The 16557-nt window shown below is 43.3% G+C and overlaps 2 protein-coding genes across 2 annotated transcripts; one reads left to right on the plus strand and one right to left on the minus strand.

Moving 5' to 3' along the window:
* Positions 1-111: 111 nt before the first annotated feature.
* Positions 112-6868, plus strand: LOC140540921 (uncharacterized). The gene is made up of 7 exons (XM_072663385.1): positions 112-151; positions 1757-1943; positions 2303-2362; positions 2882-3013; positions 3865-4011; positions 5294-5354; positions 5515-6868. The coding sequence occupies exons 2-7, from the start codon at positions 1779-1781 to the stop codon at positions 5619-5621; spliced, it is 672 nt and encodes a 223-aa protein (XP_072519486.1). The 5' UTR covers positions 112-151; positions 1757-1778; the 3' UTR covers positions 5622-6868.
* On the minus strand, positions 6818-15942 carry rab33ba (RAB33B, member RAS oncogene family a). The gene is made up of 2 exons (XM_072663384.1): positions 15420-15942; positions 6818-13000 (listed from the first exon to the last, which is right to left on the minus strand). Exons 1-2 carry the CDS (start codon positions 15636-15638, stop codon positions 12515-12517), a joined length of 705 nt encoding a protein of 234 aa, XP_072519485.1. The 5' UTR covers positions 15639-15942; the 3' UTR covers positions 6818-12514.
* Between the last annotated feature and the right edge of the window lie 615 nt (positions 15943-16557).

The raw sequence follows: 16557 nt of genomic DNA on the forward strand, positions 1-16557 counted from the left end.
TAATGACTTGGGCACCAGCGTAACCTGTGGCGTCAGAGCTCGACCACGCCCACTGTATGGGGAAGTGGGCGTGTCCAGGTAAATGAGTGACTCACCTGCTGTAAAGGAAGCGGAACGGACGTGAGGGGACCTGCGGGAGAGTAGCAGAGAGGTAAGAGTGCGTTTATTAATAAACATCGACCAAACGTTTCAGATTTAGGGCTCGAGTCATATGGAGCCGGTTCCATCCCCCTGCTTCTGTTCACACTTTATTAACAGGGCCTGAAGTGGCTGTTTGGTTGGTCAGTCATTCAGGATCAGACAATGGAGCTTAGCTGAACTCGCATTCGCCTGGTTTCTGTTTCCAACTTTCTGTCCCACCTTCAGTGGAGCTGCAGTTTCTCTAGAGAGCCATGAAAACCTGCCCAGACAGCAGGGTGTGTGTTCGAGGCCCTCAGGGTAAATATAAAGAGATTTTAGAGGAAAAGGAGAAGCAGTCTGCAGCTCCTCTACTCCTGAGGGGAGGGGAAGCACCTGTAGGCTGTGTGTGTGTGTGTGTGTGTGTGTGTGTGTTTTGAGTGGATCTCAGTTTAAGCTCTTCATCATTAAAACCCAGAGAGCCTCACAGTAAGTCATTATACACTATGGTGAGGTGCTGAGGCCTACATGCTGAGACGGTTCTCAGTCTTTATTAGAATAAAAGTCCTTTTTATATTTAACAATGTAATTTTAAATAGAGGAAACTATTTACTGTTAACTAAAATAATAATAATAATAATAATTAATAAATAAATAAAATTTCAGTGTAATTGCATATAAGCGAATGAATGAATGAATGAATTAATATTACAGATCTTAATTATGAAATTATCTGTGATCAGCAGTTTTAGCTAGCATAAATGTTTCTAGGGTAAATTGAATTAAATTAAATGTCATTAAATTGAATCACTTCACATTTTTACTCAGATTCAAGCTGTTTTACTCTAAAGTCACCCTGTATTTCTAGTAAAAATTGAAATTAAGGATCTCTTTAAAGCAGTTTTTACTAGTCGAACCTCTTATTTCAGATATCAGCTAGTAAATGTTTATCTGTAGTAATATCAGCTCTGCAGATTAACGAAGCCATATCCTCGATGTAGTTCTGATTGGTCATATTTTACGTTTATTTACTTAAAATTTACTCTCTAGGGTCTAGAGTTACAGTGTTACTAGTAAAAACTCCAGTTACAGATATCTGTATTTTGTTACTAGTAGAAATCCTGCATAACTCCTGATATCTACTCTGCAATTCTGTGAATTCATTTATGTACAGACTGGTCCAAATCGTCGCTGTCCAATGAAAAACATGCATCTCCAACAACAGCAACTTTACAACTTTCAGTGGAAGTCGATGTAAAAAGATGGTATTACAAGTACAGGTTTACAGTTTTGGAGCATTTCTATTGGTCCATTCATCCAGATTTAATGATGCACTGTACAGAAGCAGCTACAGGGTTGGAGAAAACTAAAAAAACTGACAAAAATGGAGATGCAGGTTTTTCATTGGTCAGCCGAAGTGTGATCAAACATCAGTACCTGACCTCACTAAGGGCCTTTTAGAAAGGCTGGTTCTGCAGCAAACGGCCTCAAACTCCTTATTAAGACCCCTGATTTCTGAAGGAGGATCAGCCCTTACACGGTTTCACAGCCCGGCTTTGGCAGAGAGCGCTCTTCTATGAACCATCATGGCCTGTAAGTATAATATTTTTAATTTGAGCTTATATTTTCTGATCTGAAGATCTAGGAGGCCCAGACTGACGATGGAGCGCTACAGGTATTTCATCTTCAACCAGAAGGTCACGGTGCTGTGGGGCATCCTGCAGGTGGCCTGCTCCGGCCTTTGCGTGGTGTGCGGCTTTATGGACGCAGTTTTCCGCAGGAGCACCACGCTCAGCGCCACGAGAGCGCCGCTGTGGGCTGGACTGGTGAGTCAGACTCGGTCACTCAGTAACTGGGCAAACACTGCACCCTGAGCTAAGAGGCGGGACAGGAGCTCTCTCTCTGTCTCTCTCTCTCTCTCTCTCTCTCTCTCTGTCTCTCTCTCTCTGTCTCTCTCTCTCTCTCTCTCTCTCTCTCTCTCTCTCTCTCTCTCTCTCTCTCTCTGTGTCTCTCTCTCTCTCTCTCTCTCTCTCTCTCTCTCTCTCTCTCTCTCTCTGTGTCTCTCTCTCTCTCTCTCTCTGTCTCTCTCTCTCTCTCTCTCTCTCTCTCTCTCTCTCTCTCTCTCTCTCTCTCTCTCTGTGTGTGTGTGTTTACTTTAATGCTAATCTTCTTCTCGCCCCTTTAGATCATGGCTGTGCCGGGCGTGCTGGCCCTCTTTGCCTCTCAAAGGAAAAACCCCATCCTGGTTGGTTTCAGTTTTGGCTCCTACAAGCACTCAATGCAGCATGCTAACACATTCAAGGGAGTCCAAAAGTTTGTAGACACCTTCTCGCTCAACGATTCTTCTGAAATCAAGATTATTGATAGCCTTCTACTCTTCTGGGAAGGCTTTACGCTACAGATTGGAATATTGCTGTGAGGATTTGATTGGATTTGGACACATGAGAGCGTTAGTGAGGGCAGGTTCTGATGTTTGAGGATCAGTTCTGACACGTCCGCTCATCCTAAAGGTATTGGACGGAGCTCCAGCTCCAGTGGTCCACAGCCCATTGCTGGGTACCTTGATACCCTTATAGCTGAACCATGGCATTAGGTAGAGCTCCACAGCAGCCCATATGTCATTCACCAATAAGAAGGGAGTGTCTGGATACTTTTGGTATATATTATTTATTTTTTATTTTTATTTATTATTATTATTTTTAATTTAATTTTTTTATTTTTGGGGTATTTTAATGCAGTCTGGCTTTCATATCCGCTCCCTCAGGTGAACGTCATGATCGTGTCCTCTGTGCTGTCGTATTTTGCCACTGTGATCGTGCTCATTTACGCTGGTGTGACTCTAAGCTACGGAGAGGAGGATGACGAGCTCTTCCACCCCCATCACATCACTGAAGTGGTACAGTCTTACCCAGTATTGGGACACCTGCTTATTCAAGGGAAATCAGGGGTATTTAAAAAGACTCTATCCTGCTTTTGTTGGAGTATCTGCCTCTCTTGTCCATGGAGGAAGACATTCTACTAGGTTTTGGAGGAGCATTGCTGTGAGGATTTGATTGTATTCAGTGGCAAGAGAGTTGGTGAGGTCAGGATGTTAGGTGATAATGATCAATACCCCAACACACACCTCATCTTTAATTTCCCAACTCGTCCCAGAAGTACTGGATGGAGCTCCACCGTCCATCATTACAGAGAACACAGTTCTTCCACTGCTCCACAGCTCAATGCTGGGGGGCTTTATACCCCTCTAGCCCACGCCTAACATTTGTCATTGTGTCAATAGGTTCATGTTTAACATGGCAGGTGATTCCACACATCAAGGGGTTCTCTGATCAATGTTCTTCTATGGAATCACTCAAAGACCCCTTTCAAGCCCCTTTTATTTAAGAGTGTAAGGCTACAAGGGTGCCGACTATCTTCTGTGCTCAATAAGGCCTAGCTCTCCTTCGGCCTCCAGCAGCTTTAGTCCTCCAAGAAAAGAGGAGGGTGTAATAGCCTGAACCCATAATCAGATCCTGATACACTTTAGAGAAGTTGTGGGACGTCTTACTCCATCTAGCACCTATCAGCACCGGAACTGCAGTGTTCCTCACTGTAACCTGACCCGTATTGATCTCTGGATTGGAACAGCCTCTCTCTATTGCTCTGAAACGGAGGAGTGTAGTGTATCTCACACTAAAAGCTTTATAATGTGTGTGTGTGTGTGTGTGTGTGTGTGTGTGTGTGTGTGCGCGCGCGCGACCTGTGCAGAAGTTCGTGCTGAGCCGTATGGTGAAGGGAGCGAACAGCACCATGATTCTGGCCTGCATGGGCTCGCTGCTCTTCTCCTCCCTCATCATGTTTGTGGGCTGCCGCAGTCTGCCGCTCTGCGGCTGCTTCGACTCATCCACCGGCATGGTGAGTACACGCCCAGTTTGGACCATGACGTAATGACCCAAAGGTTTATAGTTGGTTATAAAGTGTTTCACCTTGAGTACATAACTCAGTCTATGAGCATGGGTCACAGAACGGTGTGTAAATGTAACTCAAAGACCCCAATAAAAAATAAATAATTAAATAAATAAACTTACTGTGACCCCTGCTTCTTTATGATTGGACTCATTCTGTCCCTAAAACAATCAGGTTGCTTTCTATCTACAGTCATTGCATGCTGGGAACTGTATTAGTGCTCCTAGTCATGGCCCAAATGATTGAGTCGTATGTGACTCACAAAACTGTAGAGAATGATGATATTTTGGGGTAGGCCACTGCAACCTGCCAGGTTCCACTCAAACCATTGTGTAGCCATCAGATCTTAGTGTGCATCTTTTCTATGTTATGCATGCAGTTTTATTCACATTGTTATTATTAATGATTATTATTATTATTATTATTATTATTATTATTATTTAGCTCATAAAAGTCCCACAGGGTTCTATTGTAAGGCCTCTGAAGCTGTTGTGAATTATGACCATAACATAGTTACAACAGTGAAGATCTGAAGTGTAGTATACGTACAAGGTCGAAGGGGGTATCCTGGTAGGGTAATAGCACTCATTTATACAAAACTGCTGCATAATTAGATCATTAAGATTAATTTTAATTGTTGACAAGAAAAAAGCATTTAATCTTTTGTAAATGATACATTTAGGAATGTACTGTAAAATAATGCATCAATTGTCTGATTGCCTGAGAGTGTATATATATATATATATATATATATATATATATATATATATATATATATATATATATATATATATATATATAATTTTTTTTTTTTTTTTTTTTATAAAAAACTTATAACGTCTTAAAAAGGTATACACCTTTTTCCCCTCTGATTTAATCACTATTGTACCATCATCATTACTACATACAACACACAGAGGACGTGTGCAGGTTCCCATGTCATATAGAAAGTAAAATGCTTAGATTTTGTTGGAGATTTGACATCAATCCACTTTTTAAAAAAAAAAAAAATGTTTGAGAATCTCCTAAAATATTACATGCATTCGGAACCAAGTTACCAAAACTACATGATCAAATAAAACTGCAATTAATATATGTAATATATGTTTAAGGTTATAATTAGATACATTATATTGAATATAGTAGACAAAATAAACAGATGAAACTACAATCAAAATCATAATTTTGTCTTTTAACGTGTGTGTGTGTGTGTGTGTGTGTGTGTTCACAGGAAACGTTGGTCCCCCAGAATGACCCAGGTGCTTCAACCGAACTGGTCTGCACCTGGCATGGTGAGACTTGTGTGTGTGTGTGTGTGTGTGTGTGGGAGGGGACTACAAGTTTATGGAGGGCCTCCTCACCTAGGCCCACTATTCACCCTTAGCTAACACACTGCATCCTGAGGCTTAGGCTTTTATTCTGAATAATAACCCAGTGCTGTATCTCTCTCAGGAGGAGACGAGCGAGTGTTCAACTCTCCGGTGTCCTTCACAGAGCAGAGCCCCGAGCGGGAGCTCAAAGAGCTCTCTGCACTTCCTCCCTACAGCAGACTTGCCTAAAACCCACCGTCCGTGAAAGCAGGAGCCCTGGGTGTGAACACCAGCCTGGTCATTATTGTCACAGTCATGCTGTTCAGTTCTGGTGTCTGAGCCAGTGTCTGAAGCCTCCGTCAGTGTGGACCTCTGAGGAGATTTATTAACCCTGGAGTTGCCGTTGGCAGACCCCTCAGGTTGGCTTTCAGATGGGTGGCGTTTTCCTTTCCATGTGTCCATGAGTTCCCTCACATTTCATTGTATTGCTTGTAGGAGGATCATTTGGTGCCAAATGCAGATTTTATAGCATCATTTTTAATGTTTGTGCCTTTTTAATTTATTTAATTTATAAAATTTATACTGTGTTTTTTATATTTTGTTAAATAAACAACCATTTTTGATCAATTGTGTTTATATAATTTGGTGTGGATTTTGGGGATCTGGCTGAAATGCATTACAATATTTTGACTGTTTCATGAGGTTCGATATTTACAGCCAATCAAGAGTTTAGATTATATGCAAAATTTCATTACGGTCACTCAAAACTCTGTATTTTCATTTTTGTATGTATTTTAAAATGAGAATTTCATGATGAAAGGGACAATAGAATAGCAATGCTCCAAAATGACTTGGAATAAAATATTGGAATTTAAAATATTTTTACATTGACTTCAATTGAAAGCTGGGTTTGTTTGTTTTTTGTTTGTTTGTTTGTTTTCTGTTGCCTTTCTGGAGAAAACAAGGTTTTTTGGGGCCAAAATGCTTGAAATTACTGCATCTACTGCCAGTAACAGCCTGACGTTTCAGTGCAACTGCAGGCACCGAACTGTGACCCCGGTAATGTGACGATTTGGTACGAAAACTTGTAATATTATACCCCTACTTTGTAGTGGTATCAGTCAGTGCCAAGAATTTTGGATTGCATACCCAGCCCTAATGATTATATGCAATATTTTTTTATTATTTTAAAAAACATTGGTGTAATGTGGCAGAATTTCTCTAAAGGATTATGATGATGATGATGATGATGATGATGCACACATGGGCCTATCTTGGAGATATAAAGGAAAACTTTAACAATGTTTATAAATGATTATTATGAATAATGGTGATAATTCTGCTCTATTGTTCAGGTTTCAGTTTTAGCTGTTTAATAAAACCTTAAATTAAGCTTCACCCTTTTTTGAACATCACGTCTCCACACAGAAATCACAGTGACTCAGTTCTGAAATGGACGTGGTGCTTTATTCCAAGATCTGACTGAAATAAAAACTGCAACAAACAGGTTGTCCGAGCTCTCAGCATTGTTCTTTATGTCCCTTCTCAATAACATGGTCATAAACTGGTGCAGAAAGTCTGATATGTGTGGTCACGTAGTAACACGCGACATGAGGTGAGTCAAATGTTCGATCAAGCAATGATCTGAGGTCCAATAATAATAATAATAAAAAAAAAGGTTTTAAACATCCTGAGAAATAAAAAACGGTACAATGGAGATGTTCACTTTACACTTTAAATAAAAAGGACACTTAAATAAACCAGTTTTGGCAAGAAAAGGAAAAATAAATCCAACCAAAAAGAGGAACCGACCCAATCCAGCAAAACACTGCAGTGTTAAGATTGTCTGAACTGCTTGAAGACTGTTCTAACAATGGTCCTTCAGTTCTAATCCTGGAGGCCTGCCATCCAGCAGCAGGGTTTGGTGATTTCCCTGCTCAAACACACCGGCTGAACCTGGCCATGGCCTGCTGATCTGGACCACAGCCCTCCAGGGCAGAAGCTGAAGAACCCTGACCTGCACTGCACGCTCTTAACCCACCCAGAACCAAAATAATGTCTCCTATTTAAACCTCCTCATTCCCCTCCTATGGCAGTCGGAGGTCTTCAAGTTGAAAGCTTTACAACACTGTATTTTTTTTTTAAAGTGACAGTTCGGTGAAAAACATATGATTTACACAGCCGAGCTCCTCTCCTACCCCAGATGTAAAAACGTTTGTCAAATGTGCTTCTTTACCTCTGCATTGGCGCGACATGGCTATCATAACAAACGAGGACACAGTGTTACTGATGCGAAGCACCAAAGCTATAAGAGTACTAACAGTGCCCTCTTGTGGGGAATCTTTAGCCTGCTAAAGGTGAGTGAGTGAGTGAAGGAGTTTCCAACCAGGTTTAGGAGATGCTGCTTAACTGAAAACGGTCGCAGCAGCCATGCTAAAGCCTGGCCGGAGGGCATTTATAAATGATCTCAGAAAGTCTCAGAACATCAGGACCCACATATTGTGCAGAAACCTTGAATTTGGCAATTTTTCTTTTTTGTCATATTGTGAACTTGGCTGCTGTTCTTTACGTTGGGTCACAATTTCAAAATGACTGGACCAATAGAAATGCTCGAAATGGACCTGGAATTAAATGAGATTCCAGTGACTTCCACTGGAAGTTAGGAAGGTTTTTACCTCCTGCTGTAAAACTGCTGTTTTAGAGATACTGAGTTACTGAGATGCTGAGGTTTTTGAGGTCACTTAACTTAATTTTAGGCAAATGTATGTTGATTTAGCCATGTTTAGATACATCTGGGGTTATATGTAAGGGTTTCCCCATGAAAACTGGCCAATTTCTTTTTTGGTAGATCTGTGTTGCAGTTGCCTCCTACTTTTCAATCTAGCTCAATCTAGCATAATAAATGTATTAAAGCGCAAAATACTTGTGCATTTGAATTGTGCATTGAGCTCCTACAAAGTACTGGAGGCCTACTTAGTCTGAGCTTCAGGTTTATTTATATATATAAAAAAATAAAAATAAAAAAAGCCCCAAAATTAATGGAAAAGAAATCTGCACTGGAATCAACCAGAGCAAACTTCAAAAAATAAACGTCTACAAAGTCACCTAAAAATCCAAACTTAAAACACCAAATGTTTGATTAAAATAAGGGTAAGATTGACTACATTTTGTATAACTGTGATTTTTTTAACCCCCTGTGCTGGACCGGCGTCCTGTCCAGGAAGGGGGTTAATCCTGCCTTGCGCTAATTAACCCTGACCAGGAATAAGCATAATTTTTTTCCCCACAATTACCTCTATAAACTCCTAGACTGATGAATTTCCCAGAAATTAAAAACCCCAGGTATGTCCACGCCTGGGGATTTTCCCACATGCTCACCACAGGACCTGCTGTGGCCACCGCGGGAAAAGGGAACCAATGGCATGCTTAAAAAAAAACAGGGCAGGGTTCAGTCCAGGCTGCTGCCCTGTAGCCGTGAGCGTTTCTAGTCATCTACTGAAGGGTTACACGATGAACGGGCGACTGCTGCTTGATACAGATGCTCTAAGAGTACAATAAGGCCATGCGCTGAGCAAACGCGGTGCACTATGTGAGGCACGGGTCATATATCAGGAATCTTGTGCTGCATATTGGAGGCAACTGCTTCTATAGGTCATGAGGGGCAGCCTAATGATTCAGATTCAGAGTATTACATACAACACTGGACACCGAGAGCAAAGCTTTCCTTTGGATTGTACTCTTTACTTAAAGCCTTTGGACGACCTGGATCACCTGATGAATGACTGTGGTAAAGCTGATAAACGCTCGGCCTCACTCTGTACAGTACAAAGGCGAAAACTACCGTAATTCAGACTCTCCTTGTTCTGACAGTGGATTTATATAATATTAGTGTTGTCTTCCCTTCATTTCCCTTTATATCCATGTGACGTTCCCCTGAGAACCCCAGAGGAGCACTGTTGCAGCCTTCTGACTGTGTGTGTGAGCGCATGTGTGTGTTGCAAGTTAAATCCCTTTTAGCCCTCATTTAGAGATGTGTTGTTTTGTAAAATGACAACGAGGCAGCCCAACGCAATACTGCATAAATAATATCCTGCCAAATAAACTCTTAAACCTATCAAACTATTTAATATTTCTCATTTTGACATCTTGTAAGAATGTGATCGGATTATAAACTTATTTTTAGATGTTTTTACTTAAATTAATCTACAAAATTAAGTGTTTCTCTATTGGCAAATCATTTAAATTTTCAATTGATTTTAATACACAAACCTTGTGTATTATCAAACCTTGAGGGACAGAACTTATATTGGATAATCAATCACCATTTATTAACTGTATGCAAAAAAAAATTGACGTCCCTTGTTAAATTACATGAAGTGTTAAGTGTAAACAAGTGAAAAAGTTCACGTTTGCTTACTGTAGAAGATTTGTTGATTTATTTACACTACTTTGACAAAAGTATTGGGACACCTGCTCGTTCATGGTTTCTTCCAAAATTAAGGGTATTAAAATAAAAAAACCTTGCATCTCCATTTTTGCTGTTTTTCACTGTCTGGCTTCTTTTGAATCTGGCTGTTGTCCTTTGCGTTGTGCACTAAGTTCTTATAGAAATCCTTCAAAAAGATCTTACACTGACTTCCATTGAAAGTTAAGAAGGAGTTTTTATTCTCCTGTAAAATTGGCATTTTGGAGATTGCAGGACAGCGACGGAATAATGCTTAAAACAAAGCAAGATGATCTGCTACTGGAATGAGACGTTCACAACATTAAAAAAGGGCTGTAAATAGATTCCATTAATCTTCTGACTGGGGGTGGGGAATCTCATCTGACTTATTTATTGATATGTTATTTATATTATTGATATTTTATGATATATTCATTTTTTTGTGATATGAAATTTATCAAACCATGATCAATTCTTTTATTTTTTTTATGTGAGCATACTGTAGTGGATATTGTGAGTGCTTAATGAACACTGACCAACTGTCTATTTCAGTATAAAGAGGGCATAATTAGTCTAATTGGATGTAGTGCAGCATCCAATTAGACTATTTTGAATAAATAAATAAATAAGGGTTCGTATTCGGATAGCATTTTTTTAAAAACCTATGAGAAAATATTTTAAAAAATAGTAAATATTGTGTATAATGAAAATGTCCTATTGTTATTTTGTGATATCATTTTTGATCATATCGCCACACCCCTAATTCTGACAATCTGAGACCTATTTTGCTGAGTTTTAGGAATAATTGCCAGGATATCATTTGAGCAGTGAAAGTGAATGCCAATGTTCAGCTGGTCCAAGAGGAACCTCCATTCACGGCTCACGTATTTCTAATAAACGAGTGAAGGAATGCTCTGTGTTGACGTTGCAGGGCTGCTATATTATCTGAGGTGTCGTAAGGTTGCCTGGAGGGGACATTATTAAGCCTTTTCAGGAAATCTGACCTCAAAATGTGTTAGGAAGAACAATTTAACCCCTAAATCCTAAGGCCTGGTTTCCTGGACATGGATTAGGTCTACGTTTTCTCCCTGATTAAGAATCTCCATTTTGGGTGCTGTCTAGTCAGGGACTAGGTATTATCCCTGCCCGGAAAACCGGCCCTAAGAGTCCATTCTTCAGTTCTACACCTTATTGGTGTATCACTAGTGTTCAAAAGTTTGGAATCACCATTTTAGTCATATAAAGCATGCAAGCTTATCATATCTGCTGAAGATTAATGCGTGTCATTCTCCACAACTTCATATATTTCAAACAGTGACAAAGCGAGAACCGGTGCTCCCGAGTGGCATATCTGTCTAAGTGTTGGTCCGATCTCTGGGAGAGCGCAGGTTCAATCACCGGTGTTGCCACAGAAATCGGTGGCCGGACGTCCCAAAGAGCACAAGACCAGTTGTGCTCTCTAAGACATCGGGCCACAGATGGGTAGGATGGCCCTCCCTCTCCCCCCCATCACTCAGTGAAGTAACAGAACTGGCATGTTAGTGCACTGCTCCAAGCGTGATCAGCCTCAGGGCCTCGGCTTTGAAACGTGGTGATCAAACCTTGTGGGACAGAACAGATAGATAGATAATCAATCGATAATTATGAACTGTATGCAAAAAAAGTATTGACGTCCCTTGTCAATTACATGAAGTGTAAACAAGTAAAAAAAAAAAGAGTTCAAAGTTTACACTATTTGGACAAAAGTATTGGGACACCTGCTCATCCATGGTTTCTTCCAAAATCAAGGGTATTAAAACAAGTTGGAGTAACCGTCTCTACTGTCCAGGGACGACTTTCTACTTGATGTTTGCATTGCAGTGATGGTTTGATGAAATTCAGCAACAGGAATGTTAGTGAGACGTTAGCGAGATCAGGATGTTGGATGATCACCACGCCAACTCATCCCAAAAGCACTGTATGGAGCACCAGCATCATTCCAGAGTTCTTCCACCGCTTCACAGCTCAACGCTGGGGGCGTTATACCCCTCTAGCCCTCAAGCATTAGGCAGCATGGTGCTAATGGGTTCATGTTTATCTCTACAGGGACGAGACAAGAGTGTATGTGTGCACTTGCACATCTGTGGATATGCAACCTAAAGCAGATGAATGTGTTCATTAGGAGGGGTGTCCACAAACATTTTCATGTCGTTCATGTCATTGTTTGGTAAAAACAAATAAAATACCTCTGCTGGTGGTCAGTACTAGTGCCTCAGTGTACACCTTAACTTAGTCACTAAAATAAATAACCATATATAAGCCATTATTAATATGAAAAGGGATTCCAAACTTTTGAACAGGTGTTTTTTAGATATTATATCGATGGTATTAAGATTGACTGAATCGGAAGCCTCAAAGGGGTTGAAGCTGTCTGTAATATTGCACATTATGTGAGCCGATCTGAATATGTACTGAGATTCCAGTCCGGATTTCCAGAGGAAACGGGTGGGGAACACCTACAGGCTCCACTTTCTCTACAGATACGGATGCAGTTTGTCTGCCTGCATGAAATTCCCTTATGTCTAATCCCTTACTACTGTGCACCAGTTCAGAATTGGTGAGCTCCCTCACTGGCTCCTCCCCCTTTGAGTTGTCTCACAAATGCAGAATGATTAAGCTCCTCCCTCTCTCTCTCTCTCCCTCCCTCCCTCCCTCCCCACTAGCTCCTCCAGCAGCTGCAGCCCCAGTTCCCCCGCTGCTGCTCCTCCTGCTCATTCCGCCCTCCCAGCGTGACGGTGTTGCCCCCAGCTGCCAGCTGGCTCAGCACCAGGGGCTTCTGGGACTTCAGCTTGTGCGCCACCGTCATGAAGATGGCCTCTACGTGGTCGCTGCTGTTGCGGCCGCCCTCCGGGTTCTTGGCCGAGGTCTCGAAAAGGGGCATGGACTGGGCGTCTGCGAACTGCTGCGCCACCTCCGTGCTCACCTGAGCCAGGTGCCGTAGGTCGCACTTGTTGCCCACCAGGATCCGGGGCACCTCCTGGCCCAGGGCGTGCTGCCGGCACTCCTCGATCCAGGCCGGAAGGCTCCGGAAGCTGGCGGCGCTCGTCACGTCGTACACGAACACGACGGCGTGCACGTTGCGGTAGTAATGCTGCACCATGCTCTTGCGGAAGCGCTCCTGTCCCGCCGTGTCCCACAGCTGGACCTGAGGGAAGAACGGAGAGCGGTCAGCGTTCGGCCAATAACCGGCCAACACAGTAACTGTCCAAAAGTTTGCGGACACCTACTTAGCAAACATTTCTTCTGTAATCACGGGAGTTCGGCTCCCTTTACTAAAGCTACAGCCTTTGGGAAGGCTTTACACTAGGATTTTACACTAGTACACTAAAACATTGCTGTGAGGATCTGATTGCATTCAGCCCCAGCCACTGCACTTGCCTCGTTATCTGCTACAGTATTTTGTTATAATTGAATAATTGTTCCAGACATGAGTAGCTCTGCCCTTTCTGTTTTTCGCACTGCATTATGGGATAACAGTGTCCATTATAACCCCATAATCCTCAAAAAAGGGTATCTTGGCTACTCAACTTTGACACTTTCCTCTATACTACATACTAAATACTCAAAAAGTAGCTAGTATTAGTAATTAGTACGCAATTCAGACGCGTTCCTTTTACTGCTGATCTGGAAACAGCTGTTAATTATAATTTATACCACTAAACTATCCGATTATTGAATTTTAGGAGCCATAAGGAGAGTGTATGATACAGAGAGAAAGCCAGAGACCGAGGGGGCGAGTGGAGGGGCGAGGATTCACAGTGCTGAGACGCTTTTGTCCTCCCAGCAGTGGAGAACAAACAGCGCGAGTGTGTTGGTGAGTAAACAGGGACATGACCGGAGGAGTGTGTGCTGGAGGGGCAGCGTGGGCGCCTCACAGAGAGTACCAGAGAAATATCACAGGGATTCAGTGTCAGTGTGGAGCAGCAGCAGCTGCACAGAAATAGAGCAGATGATGATCTGCGATTTCAGCGACAGGCACACCGAGGAGCTTCGTACCTCATAGACATGCAGATCTCAGGCCTGCTACTGCGGCTGCTCAGCACACACTTCAGAGAAAGGGAGGGAGGGAGATTCCCGCCTCCTGGAGTCCATCTGCACTCATGGTTTGGTGTTTTTCCTGCATTTCGGTCACTATTAGCTAAACATCAAGTACTCCAGTCCAGTCCAGGTTCAATTTCATCTCATTTTCAATAACTTATGCATGAAAATATCTTGGTTTAATAGAACAACTGCAACAGTTGCATATATGTGCATCACAGTGGGTTCATAAAACGCTGAATTTGAGGCCCTGAAACAACCCTAAACCTTGTATATACCTCTCCATGTATCAGCCATGCCCAAAAATACATGGCAGGGCTGGGTTGATGGCCAACCTTCTCCCCATCCCCATCCCTCCCAGGTGTGATGATGGTCAGCACAGGTGTCTGTTGGCTGCTGTATCGGAGCTGAGGAGCCATGGCCTGTAGATCTGGGTGAATCTCAGGTGGGTCTCAGACCAGCTCAAGCTCAAGCCAATCGAACTGGTCAAGCTGGTAAACCAGTATGTGGTGTTTGATGGTTTAGCTGGCCTTCCAGCATGACCCACCTGACTAAGCTAAAGCTAGTCAACCAGTATGATCACGCTCAAGGGTTCAAGGGTTGACCTGCTGCTGCTGCTGCTGCTGCTGCAGCCTGACCACGCCAGTCAAACTGACCAACTAGCATTCGCCAACCAGTATGACCAGCTTGCTGACCAGCTTTTCAACCACACTGACCATCAAAGGCCAGCTCAGACCATCTACCAGCATCATGAGCTGGGTATTCATAAGCAACGTGTCCCTCGTGGCTGCAGCAACAGCCTCTACTCTTCTGGGAAGGCTTTATATTAGATATTGGAACACTGCAGCTGTGAGGATTTGATTGCATTCAGCCACGAGAGCATTAGTGAGGTCAGGTACTGATGCTGGATTGGTCCCACAGGTGAATACTGTACCATCAGATCTACCTGTCTGCCTGTTTACCTGTCTGTCTGTCTACCTGTCTGTTTACCTGTCTGCCTCTCTACCTGTCTGTTTACCTGTCTGTCTACCTGTCTGTTCACCTGTCTGTTCACCTGTCTGTTCACCTGTCTGTCTGTCTGTCTACCTGTCTGTCTGTCTGTCTACCTGTCTGTCTGTCTACCTGTCGGTCTGTCTACCTGTCGGTCTGTCTGTCTGGCTACCTGTCTGTTTACCTGTCTGTTTACCTGTTTACCTGTCTGTCTGTCTACCTGTCTGTCTGTCTGTCTACCTGTCGGTCTGTCTACCTGTCGGTCTGTCTGTCTGGCTACCTGTCTGTCTGGCTACCTGTCTGTCTGGCTACCTGTCTGTTTACCTGTCTGTCTGTCTGTCTACCTGTTTACCTGTCTGTCTGTTTACCTGTCTGTCTGTCTGTCTGTCTACCTGTCTGTTTACCTGTCTGTCTGTCTACCTGTTTACCTGTCTGTCTGTCTACCTGTCTGTCTGTCTATCTGTCTGTCTACCTGTTTACCTGTCTGTCTGTCTGTCTACCTGTCTGTCTGTTTACCTGTCTACCTGTCTGCTCACCTTAATTTTCTCCCCGTCGATCTCTATAACCTTCTCCCGAAAGTCCACCCCGATCGTGGCCTCCGTCTTATCCGGGAACCTGCCGGCGCAGAAGCGGTAGGTCAGGCAGGTCTTGCCCACCCCGGAGTCTCCGATCACGATGATCTTAAAGATCCGAGTTCGGGGAGGAGGCAGCGAGGAGCTGAACTCCAGCGAGGAGAGAGGGGAGTCCTCGGCCATGTCTCTACCGGCTGTCCGGGGGTGTATTATCCGGGTCGCTGCGCTGCTGAACGCATGTATGAGGAGGCTGTCTGTCTGTCTGCCTGTCTGCCTGTCTGTCTGTCTCTCTCAGCTGAGTCACTCTGAGCACTCCCAGGCAGGTTTACCCGCAGGAGCAGCCGGATCCAGGCCTCGAGCTGCAGTTGGGAGGACTCCTGCTGCTGCTCTTCAGCTCTGACTGAGCGCCCCGCTGCTGGTTCGCTGTATCCGGTGTTATTTGGACCGATCAGCTCGCATCTCTGCACTGTTTTGGTTTTCAGCCACGTAACGATGTCCGCGAGCAGTCTCGCGAGACTTTGCTGGGAGGAGACCTGGCTGTTCTTAAAGGGTCCGTGTCCTAAACGCCCCTTCTCCAGAGATCCGTTCATCTACATTTTATTAATTAATTACACCTATTTACCTGGCCGTTTCCCAACATATTAAATGTACAAAATACAAAATACCAAGACAAGACACCATGTAGGCCACTAAAAGAGCATGTATGTACCCAAGAAAACCCCATGCATGTACCCCAAAACAATATGCACAAACCCCCAAAACACTGTGCATGTCCCACAAACACCATTAATGTACCCCAGGACACCATGCATGTACCCCCAACCACCATGCATGTACACTACAACACTGTGCATGTACACTAAAACACTGTGCCTGTACCCCAAAACACTGTGCATGTACCCCAACCACCATGCATGTACACTACAACACTGTGCCTGTACCCCAAAACACTGTGCATGTACCCCAAAACACCATGCATGTACCCCAACCACCATGCATGTACACTAAAACACTGTGCCTGTACCCCAAAACACTGTGCATGTACCCCAAAACACCATGCATGTACCCCAACCACCATGCATGTACACTACAACACTGTGCC

The sequence above is a fragment of the Salminus brasiliensis genome, chromosome 19 (genome assembly GCF_030463535.1).
Source record: "Salminus brasiliensis chromosome 19, fSalBra1.hap2, whole genome shotgun sequence".
NCBI lineage: Eukaryota > Metazoa > Chordata > Actinopteri > Characiformes > Bryconidae > Salminus > Salminus brasiliensis.

Excerpts from the sequence above, each read along its gene's own strand:
- rab33ba (XM_072663384.1), bottom strand. The coding sequence starts at position 15,638 with ATGGCCGAGGACTCCCCTCTCTCCTCGCTGGAGTTCAGCTCCTCGCTG. Across the intron at positions 13,001-15,419 it reads TCGACGGGGAGAAAATTAAG|GTCCAGCTGTGGGACACGGC; the intron begins GTGAGCAGACAG and ends TTCTTCCCTCAG.
- LOC140540921 (XM_072663385.1), top strand. The coding sequence starts at position 1,779 with ATGGAGCGCTACAGGTATTTCATCTTCAACCAGAAGGTCACGGTGCTG. Across the intron at positions 2,363-2,881 it reads AAAGGAAAAACCCCATCCTG|GTGAACGTCATGATCGTGTC; the intron begins GTTGGTTTCAGT and ends CCGCTCCCTCAG. Across the intron at positions 3,014-3,864 it reads CCCATCACATCACTGAAGTG|AAGTTCGTGCTGAGCCGTAT; the intron begins GTACAGTCTTAC and ends CGACCTGTGCAG.